Raw genomic sequence first — 19,520 nt, forward strand, 5'->3', positions numbered from 1 at the left:
GGAACTCACCCAAACAAATCAGAAAAACAAAAAAAATAATTTTAAAAAAGTAAAGATAGCTTAAAGGACCTGTGGACAATATCAAGCAGAATAACATCTATATTATAGGGGACAGAAAACTTATTTGAAACTTATTTGAAAAAATAATAGCTGAAAACGTCCCTAACCTGGGAAAGAAAACAGATATCCAGACCCAGGAAGCCCAGAGACTTCCAGACAAGATGAACCTAAAGAGATGCATACCAAGAAACATAATTAAAATATCAAAATTTAGAGAATCTGAAAAACAGCAAGAGAAAAATAACTTGTTAAAAGGAACCCCCATAATGCTATCAGCAGATTTCTCAGCAGGAACTCTGCAGGCCAGAAGAAAATGGCATGACACATTCAAAGTGCTGGGGAAAAACAAACTTCCAGCCAAGAACACTTCACCTGGCAAGGTTATCACTCAAATTAGAAGTAGAAATAAAGAGCTTTCCAGACAAACAAAAGCTAAAGGAATTCAACACCACTAACCTGGCCCTACAAAGAATATTAAAGAGATTTCTCTAATCTGAAAAGAAAGGGTATAATTATTAAGAAAACGGATGACAGTAAAAATCTCATTGGTAAATACATTGTAAAGGTAGTAGATTAAACACTTAGAAAACTACTATGAAGATTAAAAGGCAACAGTAGTGAAAATAACTATAACAACAATAATTAGTTAAGAGATATATAAAATAAAAAGATTTAAAATTGATATCAAAAGCATAAAACATGGGGGCACCAGGGTGGCTCAGTTGGCTAAATGTCTGACTCTTGATTTTGGCTCAGGTCATAATCTCAGAGTCATGAGATCAAGCCCTGAGTCAGGCTTCATGTGCACTGAGTGTGGAGCCTGCTTATGATTCTCTCTCTCTGACCCTCCCCACATGCATTCTCTCTCACTAAAAAAATTAAAATAAAAACTAAAACATGTTTTTATGGGGAGGCGGGTAAAAATTTAGTTTTAAAATGCATTCAAACTTAAGTTGCTATCAACTTAAAATACATATATGTATATAGGCTGTTATATGTAAGCCTCATCATAACCACAAAGCAAAACCCTATAGTAGATTCACAAAAGAAAATGAAAAAGGAATCAAAGTATACAGCAATATAAACCCATCAAATCAACAAGGAAGAAAGCAAGAGAAGACCAAAACAGAGAAGAACTACAAAACAGCCAGAAAACAAACAAAATGGCAATAATTACATAAGTATATATAATTACTTTAAATGTAAATGGAATAAATTTTCCAATCAAGAAGTACAAAGTGGCTAAATAATTAAAGAAAAAAAAAACTAGGCCTATCTATATACTGCCTACAAGACACTCACACCATATGTAATAACACACACAGACTGGAAGTGAAGGAATGGAAAAAGATATTTCATGAAAAAGGAAACCAAAAGAAAGTGTGGTAGCTACACTTAGACAAAATACGCTTTGAAACAAAGAATGTAATAAAAAATAAAGATGGGCATTACATAATGACAAAGGGGTCAATCCAGCAAGAAGATATAACACTTGTAAAGAGAGAAACTGACAGCAGTACAATAATAGCAGGAGACATTAATACCCCAGTTACATCAAAGAACAGATCAGCCAAACAGAAAATCAATAAGGAAACAATGGCCTTAAGAGACACATTAGATCAGATGGGCTATATATAATATATATAATATATAATATATATATTATATTATATATAATATATATTAAAAGAACATTACATCCCCAAACAGCAGAATACACATTCTTTTCAAGTGTACATGAAACAATCTCCAGGATATTTCATATGTTAGGCTACAGAACATGTCTCAATATATTCAAGAAAACCACATCAAACATCTTTTCCAACCAAAATGGTACAAAGCTAGATGTCAATTACAAGAAGAAAACTGGAAAAATCAAATATATGGAGATTAAACAACATACTACTGCATGACCAATGGTTCAATGAAGAAATAAAAAAAAGTAATTAAAAAAATACCTTGAGACAAATGAAAATACAACACACCAAAATCTATAGGATGTAGCAAAATAGTTTTAAAGGTTATAGTGATATAAGCCTACCACATGAAACATGAAATATATCAGGTATACAAACTAACTTTGCACCTAAAAAAACCTAAGAAAACAACAAATGAAGCCCCAACTTAGTAGAAGGGAGGAAATAATAAACATCAGAGCACATATAAATGAAATAGGGACTAAAAAGCGATAGAAAAGATCAGTGAAACTAAGAGTTGGTTCATTAAAAATATAAACAAAATTGACAAACTTTAGCTAGACTTACAAGGAAAAAAAGAAAGCATTCTCAAATAAATAAAATCAAAACTAAAAGAAGATACAACTCACACCAAAGGAATATATAAATGATCATAAGAGATTAAACAATTTTATGCCAACAAATTCAACAACTTAGAAGAAATCGATAAATTCCTATAAATTTAAAGTCTTCCAAGACCAAATCATGAAGAAATAGAAAATCTAAATAGACTGTTTACTAGTAAGAAGACTGAATCAGTAATCAAAAAACTCCAACAAACAAAAGTCCAAGACCAGATGGTTACTCATGTGAATTCTACCAAACATTCAAAGAAGATTTAATATCAATCCTCCTTGAACTCCCCAAAAAACTGAAAAGGAGGGAATGCTCCCAAACTCATTTTATGAGGTCAACATTACCCTGATACCAACACCAAGCAAAAACAACACAAAAAAGAAAATTACACGCCAATATCCCAGATAAAGAGATGCAAAAATCCTCAACAAAATATAAGTATATCAAATTTAACAGTACATTAAGAGGATGATCCACCATAATCAAGAGAGATTTATTCTAGGGATGCAAGGATGGTCTAACATCTGCAAATCAATCAATGTGATATACCACATTGACAAAACGAAAGATAAAAATCATATGATCATCTCAATAGATGCAGAAAAAGCATTTAACAAAATTCAACATCCATTTATGACAAAAACTTTCAACAAAGTGGGTACAGACAGAATGTACCTCAATATAATGAAGGCCATATAAGACAAGTCCACAGCTAATATCATACTCAACAGTAAAAGGCTGAAAGCTTTTCCTTTAAGATCAGGACTAAGACAAGTATGCCCACTCTCACCACTTTTATTCAAAATAGTATTGAAAGTCCTAGCCAGACCAAGTAGGCAGGAAAAAGAAATAAGAGACATTCAAGTTGGAAAGGAAGAAGTAAAACTGTCACTATTTGTAGATGCATGATTTTCTATATAGAGAGAAAACCCTAAAGATGCCACCAAAAAAAAAAAAAACCTGTTAGAACTAATAAATTTAGCAAAGTTGCAGGATACAAAATCGATATATAAAAATATGTTGTTTCTACACTAACAGTGAACTATCAGAAAGAGAAATCAAGAAAACAATCCCATTTATAATTGCATCAAAAGAATAAATATATATTTATATAAATATATATTATACCTAGGAAAAATTTTAACCAAGGAGGTATAAGACCTATACATTAAAAACTATAAGACACTGATGAAAGAAATTGAAGAAGACACTATAAATGGAAAGATAATCTGGTTTTGTGGATTAAAAGACCACATTAAAATATCCATTTTAACCATTTTATCTACAGATTCAATATAATCCCCATCAATGTTCTAATGTCATTTTTCACAGAATTAGAATAAATAATTCAAAAATTTGTATGGAACACAAAAGATCCCATATAGGCAAAGGAATCTTGAGAAAGAACAACAAAGCTAAAGGCATCATGCTCCTGATTTCAAACTATATTACCAAGATATAGTAATCAAAACAGTATGCCACTGGCAAAAAAATAGGCAAAAATTAGTGGGAAGGAACAGAGAGCCCACACATACATGGTCATTAATTTATCACAGAGGAGGTAAGAATATGGAAAAAGGACATTCTCTTTAAAAAATGGTGTTGGGAAAACTGGACAGTCATATGCAAAAGAATGAAACTAGACCACTATCTTGTACCACACACAAAAATTAACTCAAAATCAGTTAAAGACATGAATATAAGAGCAGAAACTATAAAACTCCTAAAAGAAAACATATGCAGTACGCTCCTTGACATCAGTCTTGGAGATAATTTTTGGAACTGACTTCAGAGTCAATGGCAACAAAAGCAAAAAAAAAAAAAAGAAAGTAAGAAAATGAGACTACATCAAACTAAAAAGCACAGTAAAAGAAACCATCAACAAAATTAAAAGGTAATATACTGAATAGAAGATATTTGCAAATCATGTATACAATAAGGGTTTAATATCCAAAATACATAAAGAACTCATACAACTCAATAACAAAAAAATAAACAATGATTTAAAAATGGGCTTAAGATTTGAATAGACATCGTTCCAAAGAACACATACAGATCGCCAATAGGCACATGAAAAGATGCTCAACATCACTAATCATTAGGGAAATGCAAATCAAAAGCACAATGAGTTATCACCTTACACCTGTCATAATGGTTACTGCAAAAAGGACAAGAAATAACAAGTATAGGCAAGGCTGTGGAGAAAAGGATGTGCGCCTTTGTGCACTACTGCTAAAAATGTAAACTGGTGCAGCCACTATGGAAAACCGTTTGGAGGTTCCTCAAAAAATCAAAACTAGAACTGTTATGTGATCCAGCAACTCCATCTCTGGGTATTTATCTGAAGAACAAATGAACACTAATTTGAAAATATACATGCACCCCTATGTCTAGTGAGGCATGATTTACAATAGCCAAGATATGGAAACAACCTAAGTGTCCATCAATGAATGAATGGATAAAGAGGTAGTGTGTACACACACACACACACACACACACACAGTGGAACACTATTCAGCCATTAAAAATGAACAAAATCTCTCCATTTGTGACAACATAATTGGACCCTGAGGGCACTTATGCTAAGTGAAATAAGTCAGAGCAAGACAAACACCATATGATTTGACTTACATGTGGAATCTAAAAAACAAAGCAAACAGACAAAATAAAACAAAACAAAATAAAACTCACAGATACAGAGAACAGATTAGATTGATGCTTGTTCGAGTGGAAAAAGTTGGGGGATGGGTGCAATGGGTGAAGGGATCAAGAGGTACAAACTTCCACTTACAACATAAATAAGTGCAGGGCATATAATGTACAGCATGGTGACTATAGTCAATAATATTGTTGCAAATTTGAAAGATACTAAGAAATAAATCTTTTTTTTTTTAAGATATTTATTTATTTGAGAGAGAGAGAGAATGAGAGAGAAAGCACACGAGATGGGGGGAGGGTCTGAGGGAGAAGCAGACTCCCCGCCGAGCAGGGAGCCCGATGCGGGACTCGATCCAGGCACTCCAGGATCACAACCTGAGCCGAAGGCAGTCGCTCAACCAACTGAGCCACCCAGGTGCCCCTAAGAAAGTAAATCTTAAAAGTTCCCATTTCACACATACACAAAATCTGTAACTTTGTTTAGCTGGTAATGACAGATGCTAACTAGAGTTACTGTAATAATATTTCACAATGTACACAAATGTCAAATTATTATGCTGTACACCTGAAATTAATATACTGTATGTAAATAATACTTCAATAAAACAAAAACAAAACAGAAAGTAGCAGGTGTTGGGGAGGATGTAGGGAAATTGGAACCTTGTGTGTTGCTGCTGGGAAAGTAAAATGGTGACACCATGTGAAAAATATTATGGCAGTCCTTCAAAAAGTTAAACATAGAATTACCATATTATTCAGCAATTCCACTTCTGGGTATATACTGAAAAGAACTGAATACAGTGACTCAAACAGATATTTGTACACCCATGTTCCTAACAGCACTGTCCCCAACAGCCCAATTGTTCATCTATAGATGAACAGATCAATAAAATGTGGTGTGCACATATAATGAAATTTTATCCAGCCTTAAAAAAGAAAGAAATTCTAACACCTGCTACAACATGGATGAACCCTGAAAATGTGCTAAGGGAAAGAAGCTAGTCACAGAAGAACAAGTATTATATGATTCTACTTACATGAGGTACACAGTCAAATTCATGAAGGCAAAAAATACAATGATTATTGCCAGGGACTCAGGGGAGGAGAAAGGAAAGTTGTTCAGTGGGGCACAGAGTTTCAATTTGGGAAGACAGAAAAGTTCTAGAGATGATGATGCTGATGGTGGCACAGAACAATGTGAATGTGCTTAATGACACAGACCTGTACACTTCAGGATAGTTAAAATGGCAAATGTGTATTTTACAACATTAGAAAAAATTGGGGAAAAAAATATAGCTTACCAGTTCCTTAGCCAAGTAATCTGCCAGAGTATTAAGAAGCTTGTAATATACTTCAAACCATGGCAGGTAACTGTAAAAAACAAAAAACAAGAACAGCAACAAAAAAAACAAAAACCTTTAAAAATGTATATGTATATATTATTTATAATCAAGAAAAGAGATGACAAACATTAAATCTGTATTATTTCAAACTTAATCCTGGATGGCAGAGAAGAACTATACCCATGTTCTCCTTACTGTTACAGTAAAATTTTACATATTATTTATTATTAGTTTTCACAACATAATCATGACCCAAAGTTCTATTATAAAAGTTATGCATTACACACTTCTGTTTTGTCTGCAGTAAAATTATTTAATCCTATATCATGGTATGCATGGTATGAATGTACCAAAAGCATGCACAGAAAAAAGCTAACCACTGTAATAAAATATAACACAAAATAAAAACTAATTTTAAAAAGCTTTCAAAATAAAGACACAATCTTCTTATTAATGATTACTGAAGTGAGTATATAATACAATAGAATTATGTGCCTAATTATTCAATTATTTTGAAACTGATGTTCAAGTAGGATGATAAATTTCAAAGTAAACATCAATATAAATAACAGAAAGCCTATTTTAAAAATTGTAAAAATATATATAACTGAAAATTCATTTTGATTCATTTTACTAGATACAAATATAACTAATTTTTATGAAAGCAAATACTAAGTCTAAAATTCAATTATACCCAAAAAATCCATACTCTTTATTAACAAATTAAGATATCAGTATATTTAAAATCTATCCAAAGGTGTTTTTTTTTTTAAGATTTTATTTATTTATTTGAGAGAGAGAGAGAGAGAGCATGAGAGGGGGGAGGGTCAGAGGGAGAAGCAGACTCCCCGCTGAGCAGGGAGCCCGACGTGGGACTCGATCCCGGGACTCCAGGATCATGACCTGAGCCGAAGGCAGTCGCTTAACCAACTGAGCCACCCAGGCACCCTATACAAAGGTTTGTTTATTAATGTGTATGCTTTTCACATACCACAAAAACACCAGTGTAGTTAAGTATGAACAAATATTCATTTTTTTTCTAAGAATTACTACAACAGGTTACTTTCTAAGAGAGAACAGTGTAATGCTCTTACTACATAACTATTTTGACAAGAGTAAATGTATATAACAGATTTAAAATTTAAAAATCAATGAATAGGAAAAAAAATCAATGAATAGAGCTTAGAAAAACAACATCGTATCTGCATTTTTTCACATAATGTCTGATTTATTAATGGCTATGAAAGATGCTTTTTGATTCAAGAGTAACCTAAAGTCACAACAGAAGAACAGCTGGGTAAAGCACAGTATCTTTATTCGGCAGAATTGTTATAGAGTTCTTTAAAATAATAATTATAAATACTAAGTAATGATATAAAAGATTCCTGTGATATTTTAAAATATCTACTAACTTCTGGTTAAATCTAGCATATCAAAGACATGCATTTATCTCTATGCCCTTTGGAAATGGCACTAAAATGACAGTAAATGAATAAAAAGGGTATAAATTAATAAGGACAAGAGAAATGAAGAAAAAAGCAATAGAGAGCAACACATGTGAATGGTTTCATAGAGATGAAAAGGAAACAAAGGATGATAACTGACTTAGCAAAAGACAGAACACCAAAACCTAGGTGCCAATAGAAGGGAAAATGACCAGTAGCAAGTATATCTGCACACACACCCCCCCTCAAAGGATCCTGAAACACTGATCTGGGAATCTCTCAAAGAAAAAAAAAAAAAACAAAACCCTCAGAGGTCCTATTTTCTTGGAATGAAATCCATCACTGCAAATAAAAAGTTTCTAATTCAGTTTAGTGCCTCTACCTTAAATATAAATGAAGAGTCCAACCACCAGATATTTGAGGAAATATATATACATGAATACAAACATAAAAGGAACTCCAAATAAACACAGACAGTACAAGCAACAGATGAGAACTCTACAAAGTTATCATTAATATTTTTAGGAGTTGAATAAAGAACAGGATACTACTAAACAAAATGAAATCTGAAAAAAAAAAGGTGAAAAATATTTTAGACAAGAAAGAACTTTTAGACATTCAAAATATAAAAGTTGAAAACAATTAAAATTGATAGGTTAGAAACTAAATCAAGAATATCTCCTAGCAACTAGAATAAAGAGATAAACCAATGGACAATAGGAGAATAAATATTAAAATATCAGGCATCAATCTCAACAATTATGTAGCTAACAGTAGTTCCAAAAAGAAAGAAAAGAGGGAAAACAGGAATGAAAATTTCTTTTTTAAAAGTTATTGGAAAAATTCCCAGAACTTTAGATATGAGTGTCCACATTGAGAGTACCACTGGGTGAACTGTAAAATAAATGAATATCACAGTGAAATTCCAGTATAGGGGACAGAAAAGCACCTAAGAATTTCCAAAGAGAAAAAACAGGTAAAATACAAAGGCATTAAGTTCAAAATGCCACTGAACTTCTCAACAGCAATCCCAGAAAGTGAGCAGATTATGCCTTCAAAATGCAGAGGTTAAATCCCTTTGCCCAGAGAAAATACCAATCAAGTGTGGAGCTAGATTAACAACATTTTCAGGCATGCTAGGACTCAAAACTTTACCACTTTTGTACTATTTTGGGGAAACTATTAAAGGATGGCTTTGACAAAATGAGAGTGAAACAAAAGGAGGAACACTATAATAGGAGACAAATCTACTCTCATGGAAGAACAATTAAATCTAAGAATAAATTGTACAAAGGCCTAAAGAGCAACCAGTCTACAGACTAATACTAACTAATCAGAAGTTAGTACTGGTATTCTCAACTTTCATATTTAAATGATTCAACTCTTTTAACTCTAGTGTTTAGACAGCTATTCTACTATACCTCTCACAAAAAAAGAAAAAGATTACTAATACTATTTTTAAATTTTCAAGTTTAGACAGCTATTCTACTATACCTCTCACAAAAAAAGAAAAAGATTACTATTTTTAAATTTTCAACTCAATACCATGCAAATTACCATATCTTATTTTCTACACTCATTATAACTCAATGAAATAATTTCCATGGAGAATGTCCTTCTACTAAGACACACTACAGTTCATTGGACAGAGTGCCATTTCTTTCATTTGCAAGCATTTCATATTCATATTTCAACTTTTAATGGCCTGAAGAAAGTGTTATTTCAGGAAAATTTCAGTATGTCATGAAGTTCAGATCTGTATGTTCACATAAGATGAGACCTAATCTACTCAAGGAGCATGCTGGTCTATTTCTGTCTTGCTCTCAAGAATTTCTAGATAAAGCAAAATTTATTGATTTTAAATGGTTGCATGTCTACCTGTTAATCCTTACATTGTCATTTCCATCTTACTCAAATAATGTGAAGCCTTTTTAACCTTAATTCTTCTTTCTTGGACCACTATAAAAATAAAAATTATAATAAACACCTCATGATTATTTCATAAGTTATTACTAAATGAGATGATCTTTTTCTACACAAAATGCCTTAACACTCTTTTTGTCTTTTTTTAAGTTTTTATTTTAATTCCAATTAGTTAACATACAGTGTTATATTAGCTTCAGGTGTACAACACAGTAAATCAAGAGTTCCATACATCACCCGGTACTTACCACAAGTACACGCCTTAATCCCCATTACAATTTAATCCAACACCCAACCACCCTCCCCTCTGGTTAACATCAGATTTTTCTCTGTAATTAAGAGTCTATTTCTTGCTTTGTCTTTTTCTCCCTCTCTCTCTCTTATTTTTTTCCCTTTACTGTTTGCTTTGTGTCTTAAATTCCACATATGAGTGAAATCATATGATATTTGTCTTTGGCTTATTTCACTTAGCATTATACTCTCTAGCTCCATCCATGTCATTGCAAATGTCAAGAGTTCAGACTTTTTTATAGCTGAATAATATTCCATTATATATACCACATCTTTATCCATTCATCTATCGATGGACACTTGGGCTGCTTCCATATCCTGGCTATTAGAAATAATGCTGCTATAAACACAGAAGTGTGTGTATCCCTTTGAATCAGTGTTCTGGTATTCTTTGGATAAATACCCAGTAGTGTGACTGCTGGATCGTGGAGTAGTTCTATTTTTAACTTGTTGAGGACTCCCCATACTATTCTCCACAGTGGTGTACCAGTTTGCATTCCCACCAACAGCACAAATACTCTTTTCAGTGTTCTGGTTTTCTCATCTTTACATTTTTAGTTTTCATTAGTTATCTTCCCCTCTCAATTTTCTTTCAAATTATGAGGATTAACTGAAACAATTTTTCATAAAAGCTAACTTATATAAATACAATTTATCTGTAAGATTATTTAACTGTTTTTGAAAATAAAAAAATTGAATTAAATAATTAATATTTAGGTCACTTCTCAAAATTTAATAGTTCTTATTTGTGCAAAATGTTTTGTCATATAATTACTGCTATTTTTTGTAATCTTCAAGAATACCAACTCTGGCTGAATTTCATCCTGGCACCAGGCTATGTTTGTTCTTGATTCAAGATATGCTAGATTTTGTTCTCATAGTCATTTTCTTAATCATCAAATTGAACACTCAACTCTTATTATGTGTGTAGCACTGTTAGACACTATGATGTTTTATAACTACCTCTAATATGATTTCATCTATAAATCAAACTAATTAATAAATAATAAATAACTAACATTATTTTTTATTTATTTACTGAGAGAGAGAATGATATAGAGAGAACATGAGAGGGGGGAGTCACAGGGACAGGCAGACTCCCTGCTGAGCAGGGAGCTTGATATGGCACTCAATCCCGGGACTCTAGGATCATGACCCGAGCCGAAGGCAGTCACTTTACCAACTGAGCCACCCAGGTGCCCAGACCAACATTATTTTTTAAAAAACTATGGCAACAAAGTTTACACTTGGCATATTTCTCATAGTCATCTCTAAGGCTCCATGATGCTCTGTTATTTCTATTTGGGCAGTATGACTCACTAGTCAATTCTATGTCTGTCTAGGGAGTACAGAGCAAAATCTAAAATCTAAGAATAAGACTCTACACGTTAAGATAATTGGAAGAATAGGGAATAAAACTTCTTAAACACTAACTATATGTATGAAAAACATGCTAGCTACTTTGTATGTATTATCTTATTTAATTATTAAAATAATGCCATAATGTATAATTGACTAAAGTAAAACAATTTATCCAGGGTCATAAAGCTGCCAAACGGCAAGCATGGGATTAGAACTCTGGTCAATCTGACTAAGCAATATTTGCTCAGGGGTCCACTGTAAATAGCCCATCACCCAATGCAGGCACGCAGTTCTACAGAACATCCAGTCTTTGAATAAACATGTCCAATGACCAGACATTTTCAGGCAGCTAAATAAACTATGACAAAATATATTCTGGTTTAATCTTAAATCAGTCTACTTATAATTTCTATCCACTGAAGCAAATTCTATCTTCCAAAATTTGTTTATCTAACTAATGTTCAGAGCATTATCTTTATGCCTTTTAAATTATATTTTGCTCATATGGGCAAATTTTTCAGCAGATAAAGATCTGTTTAATTCTTTCATCTAATGTATTGGTAATTCCTTCCAATTGTAGATTTCAGTACTGCTTCTATATTCATCACTGTGGATAAAAGGACATGGCCTGAATATGGTATAAGATCCCTCCCCCCCCCCAAAAAAAACGTCTATTTACCAACAATCTAAGTATGATACTTTAACCACTAAGAGAACTCATAACTTCATTATCTATTGTCTAGCCAGTATTTTTCTCTCTATATAATTTGTTTATGAGAGAACGTGGAACAGATTCAAATTTCTACAACACTTCCGGATACACCAGTGTCATAAAGAACTGACTTTAGTTACACACAACCTGCACTTTGTGAACATGTACTGATTCTTGGTGATAACAGCTCCTTCTGAAGACTACATATCATTCACATTTCTTAACAAAACAGCACATATCAAAGTGGAGCTATTCTGTAACCTAGTTGTGCTCTTAGAAATGTCAGGGAAGCTGGGACATTTTCTGTTGCTAATAAACAATAGCATCTAGTAGAGGGTACAAACTGGCTACTTGCAGACTATCTCTAGCCCATGGGCATATTTTGTTTAGTCAACACCCCCTTGCTTAATTGAATAAGTTGCCAACTTCTAAATCTGAGATAATTCACTTAAAAATCTGGATTTTTTGCTCCTCTTAAAAATCAAAAGAACTGGCAATACTGGTCAAACATTTTTCACTTTGTAACAAGTACCTGGAGCTGAGTGATGGCTTCTGTCTTTGGATATGGCATGTCCTACTTGGATCACCACATTAATCCCAACTTCTAATTGTCAGACCTTTATATCTCATTTGAATCCCTTCCTGGTCCCTGTAAGTGATCGAATTCACAATCTTTGACATGGAGCAACTACTCAACAGGAAGTCCTGCTCATTCTTTTATATGACAAAGAAAATGGTTTGGAGTATACAAGTAGTCAGTAATTCAAGTATTTTAACAAGATTCCATTGTAAACTTTAAAGACAAAATGTGTGGCAAAAATAACATATATTATAAATGTTATAGATTTATAAAACATTATGAATTATATAAGCTTACCTCGCTGGGTAAGAAATGTTATTCTCATGTTTTTATTTTTGTGGCTTTTTAGATAATTTTCAAACAATATATGTTCAAAGCTATTTCTAACTAACATATAAGCCCTTAAACTGATTGTCAATAAATTAAAATTTTTTTTCACAGTTAAATTTTATAGACTCCAAGACAGTCAAAATTTGTCTTCTTACAACCAACCACAAACTACTAGAAGGGTAGTAGTTGGTCTACCACCAACAAGAAAGGTAAAAAAAAAATGTACTCAACATACTATAATGACTTAATTTATTTTACTTGAATCTTATAAAACTGAACATGTCATTTCTTTAACAAAGAATAACTGTGACTCTTATAGTCTTGCAAACATATATGAATGTAAAACATTAAGACCAATTGTTTTTTAAAAAGGCAAGAGATTCTTCAAAGTTTAATTATAAGGCTATTTTCTTAATTTTTTGTAAAGATATAAGGCAAAACAGAGTACATATAAAGTCATGAATCCACTTTGCGGCAGTAAGAAGACTTCCCCCACACTTGTGCTTCCACTATAGAGCTGATAAAACTTTTACATTCAAAAGTCAAAGGTTAAATAAAGGAAAGGAAATGTTTTTTGTCAAATAGTCAAGTAACCACTAACAGTCTAAGTGATCAGCAGGAACTTTAACTTATAGTAATCAAATAAAACTAAGGAAACTGCCTTTCCGTAGAAAAACGTCTAATGTCTAGAGGCTGTTTTTCTGTCTGGAAAATTGACACAAAATGTGTAAAATTGAAACATTCTGCTTCTAAGGGATTTGCCCAAAGGAAGAGTGTGAAAGCTTCAAGTTTGGTATGAGTTAAAGCGGGGGGGGGGGGGGGGCGGGGGCCGGACTACAAAGGCCCTAAACATCAATCTGTCTTCCTTATTAGGGTATTTCGTTTTGAACCCTTCGCAACAATCTTATAGTTCTAAAATTATGTTAATCAAATTAGGAAAAAAGGTTACTTCTTGCATTTTTGTTAGCCTGTGAAAGCAATTCTAAATACAAACAATGGCAAGATTTAAATTAGTAATATCTCAGAATATTTTTGAAATCCTGTTAAGCTAGGAGAGATAAGTCATGGAAGAAGCTAAAGCATACAACCATGGCTGAAAATTCAAAATTACACAACAACTTTTGTACCTGATTTTACCTTGTATTAAAAATTTTAACCATCCTTAAATGTATCTCATTTTCATTATGACTATCTTTAAGGACCTGAAATATTTGAAACTGTTCAATATCAACAAAACTCAAGAGACATTTATATTTTTCATTTTAAACTTAGCTCATTAAAATACAAATACTAGAATGTAATATAAATGAAAAGATTTTTTTTTGTTAAGATACATTCAATCACGGTAGAAAAAAAAGTCTTTAGCAGGATATTATAAAGACAACAGGAGAAATATTAATTTCTATCTAAGAATCTTAAATCATTTAATGAGAATGATCCCTAAATAACCAATCCGGTATTATCTCACAATAGAATACCTAAAAATATTGTATGTTTTAATATAAATGCACTAATTTTGCATAAGAGCTTCATGGACAAGGTATTAAGATTTTTCATATTCAAAAGACATAATATATTCCAGGTAAAGATATAAGTAACTAATTTTAAAAACCATAATCAGAAAGGAAATCATCTTTGTGCTAAATCTCAACTTTTAAGGCATTAGAAAAGTGAAATGACCAACTATCAGATTGAGCATGTTCAAAAACAGTCAGGACTTACAGGGGATTCTATGAAAGCCATAGCAGTTTTTCCAATTTATAAACTGCTTCACATGCATTCATTCATTTAGAAATTGTAACTAAAGACTACAGTTAATTATTTAGTTTGCTATCCAACAGAGATTTTTAAATGTGTCTCAACAAGTCTTATAGAAATGATGAGAGTAAAATACCAAAATTTAAGCAACAGTTATGTGTTAAAGTCCTTTATTTTCTTTTTTAAACTTCTCTAGATCATCTAGATTTTCCTGAGTAAAACATATTACTTTTGTTATCAGAAAAACATGGTTAAAGACATATATTTCTGTGTCTTGCTTATGCAAGTATCTTGTCATTTTTCTAAAATTTTAGCCCTAATAAAGGCTAAACTCAAGGAGCCTTAGAATTAAGGCTGAATTCTAAGATCAGGATACTCGCACAAAACTGAATACAAACATTACTTCAAAGCTTTGGACAGCCACCAGTTAATACACAGAATACCAGCGTAGGCGATTCTCTCATATAACCCCCGCAAGCAGCACAGTCCGTAATTAAAACACACACACACACACACACACACACACACACACACACACCTCTAGCCTTCAAATGAAGAGACCACACACACACACACACACACACACACACACCTCTAGCCTTCACATGAAGAGACCACACACACACACACACACACACACACACCCCTCTAGCCTTCAAATGAAGAGACCCCCCCCACACACACACACCTCTAGCCTTCAAATGAAGAGACCTGACTGCCCTAACCAATTCTGTGAATAGTTCAGTAGATAATTCTTCTACCTTCTTTCCCTAGTCACCTCAGAAGATTACTAGTTAAATTCTATGTCTTAGTTTTATATTGAAATTAAACAAATTTTCTTCTACTACGTCTTAAGGATACAATGAAATGAAATGAGCAGTGTTGAAAGAGAAACAAGTAATAGGAAATAAACTGGATGTAGTAACATTTCTCCTACCATCTCACAAAGCATTTCCAATATATTAAATATTTTGTGTTGAAATTACAGAGAAACATTAATCTCAGGCTCCAAGATGGTAACAGGAAAGTCATTTCACAAGCAATATTTTTTTCTCTTCCAAAGGTCATTCTTTCACACACTATGACTCCAAATTTCAAGGACACAGAATGAAACGACCCTTTCCATTCTTAATTCTGCTATACCACAATGATCAACTGAGTGCCTTTGAAGTGCCTGTAATAAAACACACTAGTAAAATAATCTTCTATCCTGAAAACAGATGACATATTTTACCTGACAAAAGATGATGTGGTTAAATTCCCAGTTTTAATATGCTATTTATAGTTCTAACATCTGAGAATTTTATAGGACAGGGAGAAAATGATTAAAATGACTCATACATTGCAAAAAATGGATAAATGCTGAAGTGTATAAAGTAAAAAAAAAAAAAACTGGAGACCTATCTTTCTAGTCTTTTTTATAAGTATATACACTCATATATTAATATATAAATTTTTCATGTCAGCTACTTCTTAAAGTAGATACATTTACATACATATATAAATTGTTCTTTACAATATAAGAACATACCATAAATATTACTTTGACACTTCTCATCATTTCACAATTTTTCATAAACATCTCTCAGAGTTACAGTCTGTATTAGTATATAATTTTCCCCAATAGATAAATAATATTCCATTCTGTTTGTCATTCATTCATTAATTTATTTATTAAACAAATATCTATTAAGAATTCATTATGTGCCAGGCACTATTGTAGGCACTGAGAAAATCACCCATCAGTGAAAAAAACAGAGAACATTCTGGTAGGGGCAGGGGAAACTGACCAGGGAATGTACCAAAAATTCCTACTGAAGGACATTTACATCCCATTATTTTGCTATTATAAACCATGCTATAATAAACAACTTTGTTTACACTTTACTGCTCACTAACTGGGAATATTCCTGATTTTTAAAATTCTAGAACTGAGTCAAGGAGTATGAGATTTTATAAATCTGATAGATATTACTAAATTTCTCTTCTAATGGTTATGTCATTTTATAGTCCCTACACAGTTGACATGACATGTCTGTTTCCCCACAGGCTTATTTTTTTTTTATTTCATTTCTTTCAATCTTAGTATGTTCATTTCTTTCACCTTTAGTAAGGCTGAGCATCATTTACAGGTATATATACTATTTAAATTTCCTCTATGAATATATTACTCAGATGTTTTCCTTATTCTTCTATTCGGTTCTGTGTCATTAACTTGTAGCTACTTATTATGTATCATAGCTATTAACTCTTTCATCATCATACAGGCAAAGATGCCAATCTTTTTGGCCTCAAGATTCAATGGTAGGTATATAAAGGCGCTTATGACTACAGTCATTTTATTTTTATTTATTCAGTTTTTTAGAAGGGGGTGAGGAGGGGCAGAGGGAGAGGGAAAGAGAGAGAAAGAATCCCAAGCAGGCTCCATGCCTAGTGTGGAGCCTGACACAGGGCTCAATCTCACAACCCTGAGATTATGATCAGAGCTGAAACCAAGAGTTGGATGCTCAACTGACTGAGACACCCAGGCACCCCACAGTAATTTTTTTTAAATCAACAATATTTTTTCCAGTACATTTAAAGTTTTATCCTTTCTTTCAACAGTTATAAAGTTAAATCTAAAGTGGGGGAGACCTGGTCTAGTTCATAGACAAACCAGGACTCAAAACACCATTATCCCCCGTAAGACAGCACTTAAGAGATTTGTTAAAATTATTTTCACAGACATATGTTAATTACAGCTTAAAATAGGTATTCTCCTATCTATAACAGCTTTCTGAAAAAACTGCTGAATTCCATTACATTTTAATTCTCTTTCACTATTAAAACAATATTGGCTATTCTCAACGTGGTACACTGCCTTTGAGGACAAAGATTATGTTATGCCATTAAAATCATGAGATGGCAATCTTTTAAAAATTTCCTAGTAAAATCTTGCCATTTACAATGACGTGGATGGAACTGGAGGGTATTATGCTAAGCGAAATAATTCAAAGAAAGACATGTATCATACGATCTCACTGATATGAGGAATTCTTAATCTCAGGAAACAAACTGAGTGTTGCTGAGTGGTGGGGGTGAGAGGGATGGGGTGGCTGGGTGATAGACATTGGGGAGGGTGTGTGCTATGGTGAGCACTGTGAATTGTGCAAGACTGCTGAATCACAGACCTGTACCTCTGAAACAAGTAATACATTATATGTTAAAAAAAAAAAGAGAGAAGATAGTAGGAAGGGAAAAATGAAGGGGGGAAATCGGAGGGGGAGATGAACCATGAGAGACTATGGACTCTGATAAACAAACTGAGGGTTCTAGAGGGGGGGGGGGTGGGGGGATGGGTTAGCCTGGTGATGGGTATTAAAGAGGGCACGTGCTGCATGGAGCACTGGGTGTCATACGCAAACAATGAATCATGGAACACTACATCAAAAACTAATGATGTAATGTATGGTGATTAACATAATAAAGAAAAAGAAAAAATAAATAAAAATTTCCTAGTAAAAAATAAGTTGGAGAATAGAACTTTCTCAATTTAAGATTCTCCTCTGTTTTTTCATAAAGCTTTGTTACTTATTTCTTATCTAGCAGAAAGAACTGTCACATGACAAAAATAAACAAACAGAAATCTTTTTTTAAAAGATAAAATAACCAATAATGCATATTGTGAAAGGTTGTCTTCATTGGCATACATGATTTTACTTTTTTATTACATTTATGTAACATAACCTTATTTTCTGCAGGTAAAACTGTTCCTAATTCAAAGAGTACTACAACACTCTGGTGTTCTTCCACATACGCAAGTTTGATAACAATCACTTGATTACTGTAACTGTTTTAGAATCTGTTTCCTACAAATTAATGACCCCTGGTTTGGAGATATGAACACTATACCAGTATTTCAGGAATTTAACAAATAGCTACAGTTCATTTTTTGTGTAAATACTTTTAGGTGATGTAGGCTTTCCTAAATTTAAACAAATTTCTGAGAAGGTTTATTCTATAGGCACATTTATAGGGACTATTCTGAACATTTAGTAACTATTTGCTAAATTTTAAGATTTTATTTATTTATCTATTACTTACTTGAGAGAGAGAGAGAGAGAGAACGAATGGCAGGGTCAGAGGGAGAGGGAGGGGGAGGGAATCTCAAGCAGACTCCGTGCTGAGTGCAGAACCCAGTATAGGGCTCCATCTCACAACTTGTAAGATCACAACCGGAGCCGAAACCAAAAGTTGGACACTTAACAGACTGAGCCACCCAGGCGCCCCACTATTTGCTAATTATTAATAGGTTCAGTGTATTCAAAATATTTTAAAAGTTCAAAACAAAGACAAAGTTTCATCCTCTTTATGACTATCAGGAACTCATTTTGGAGGCAGTGAGGTAAAGTTGTAAAATGCAGGTTCAAATATTAGGAAAACTGATGTCTATAACTTATTCTCAACTGGGTCAGCAAAAACAATAAGAGAAAAAGAAAGACAAAGAATTTGCATGTATGTGTGTGCGCACTCAGAGAGAGAGGAAGGAGAAGCAGCAGCATGTTAACAGTTGTGAATCTCGGTGATGTATACACAAGAGTTTACTGTAGTATTCTTAAAGCTTTTCTGTAAACTTGACTTTTTTAATGAAAAGATTTAAAAATTGATAGAGAAAAATTAGAAAGCACCTATAGCTTTGGTCTTTCTATTAGGACAAACGTGCCTTGGGCAGAGCAGATAAGGTTCTACCCCCCCTTTAAAGTGTAG

General features: G+C 32.9%; 1 protein-coding gene across 9 annotated transcripts in view; it reads right to left on the reverse strand.

The window, feature by feature from the left end:
- DENND1B (DENN domain containing 1B) overlaps positions 1 to 19,520 on the reverse strand; it is a 267,467-nt gene that overhangs the window by 149,824 nt on the left and 98,123 nt on the right. For 7 of the 9 annotated variants that reach the window (XM_073884621.1, XM_073884620.1, XM_073884622.1 and 4 more), the window contains one exon: positions 6,332 to 6,401. The exons of the other annotated variants lie outside the window; for them this stretch is intronic. In XM_073884621.1, the coding sequence (XP_073740722.1) occupies positions 6,332 to 6,401 (70 nt within the window). The remainder of the gene's footprint in view (positions 1 to 6,331; positions 6,402 to 19,520) is intronic. 9 annotated transcript variants of the gene reach the window in all.

Source organism: Callorhinus ursinus, unplaced genomic scaffold, assembly GCF_003265705.2.
Source record: "Callorhinus ursinus isolate GAN/ISIS: 27379988/994484 unplaced genomic scaffold, GSC_fseal_2.0 scaffold57, whole genome shotgun sequence".
Classification (NCBI taxonomy): Eukaryota; Metazoa; Chordata; class Mammalia; order Carnivora; family Otariidae; genus Callorhinus; species Callorhinus ursinus.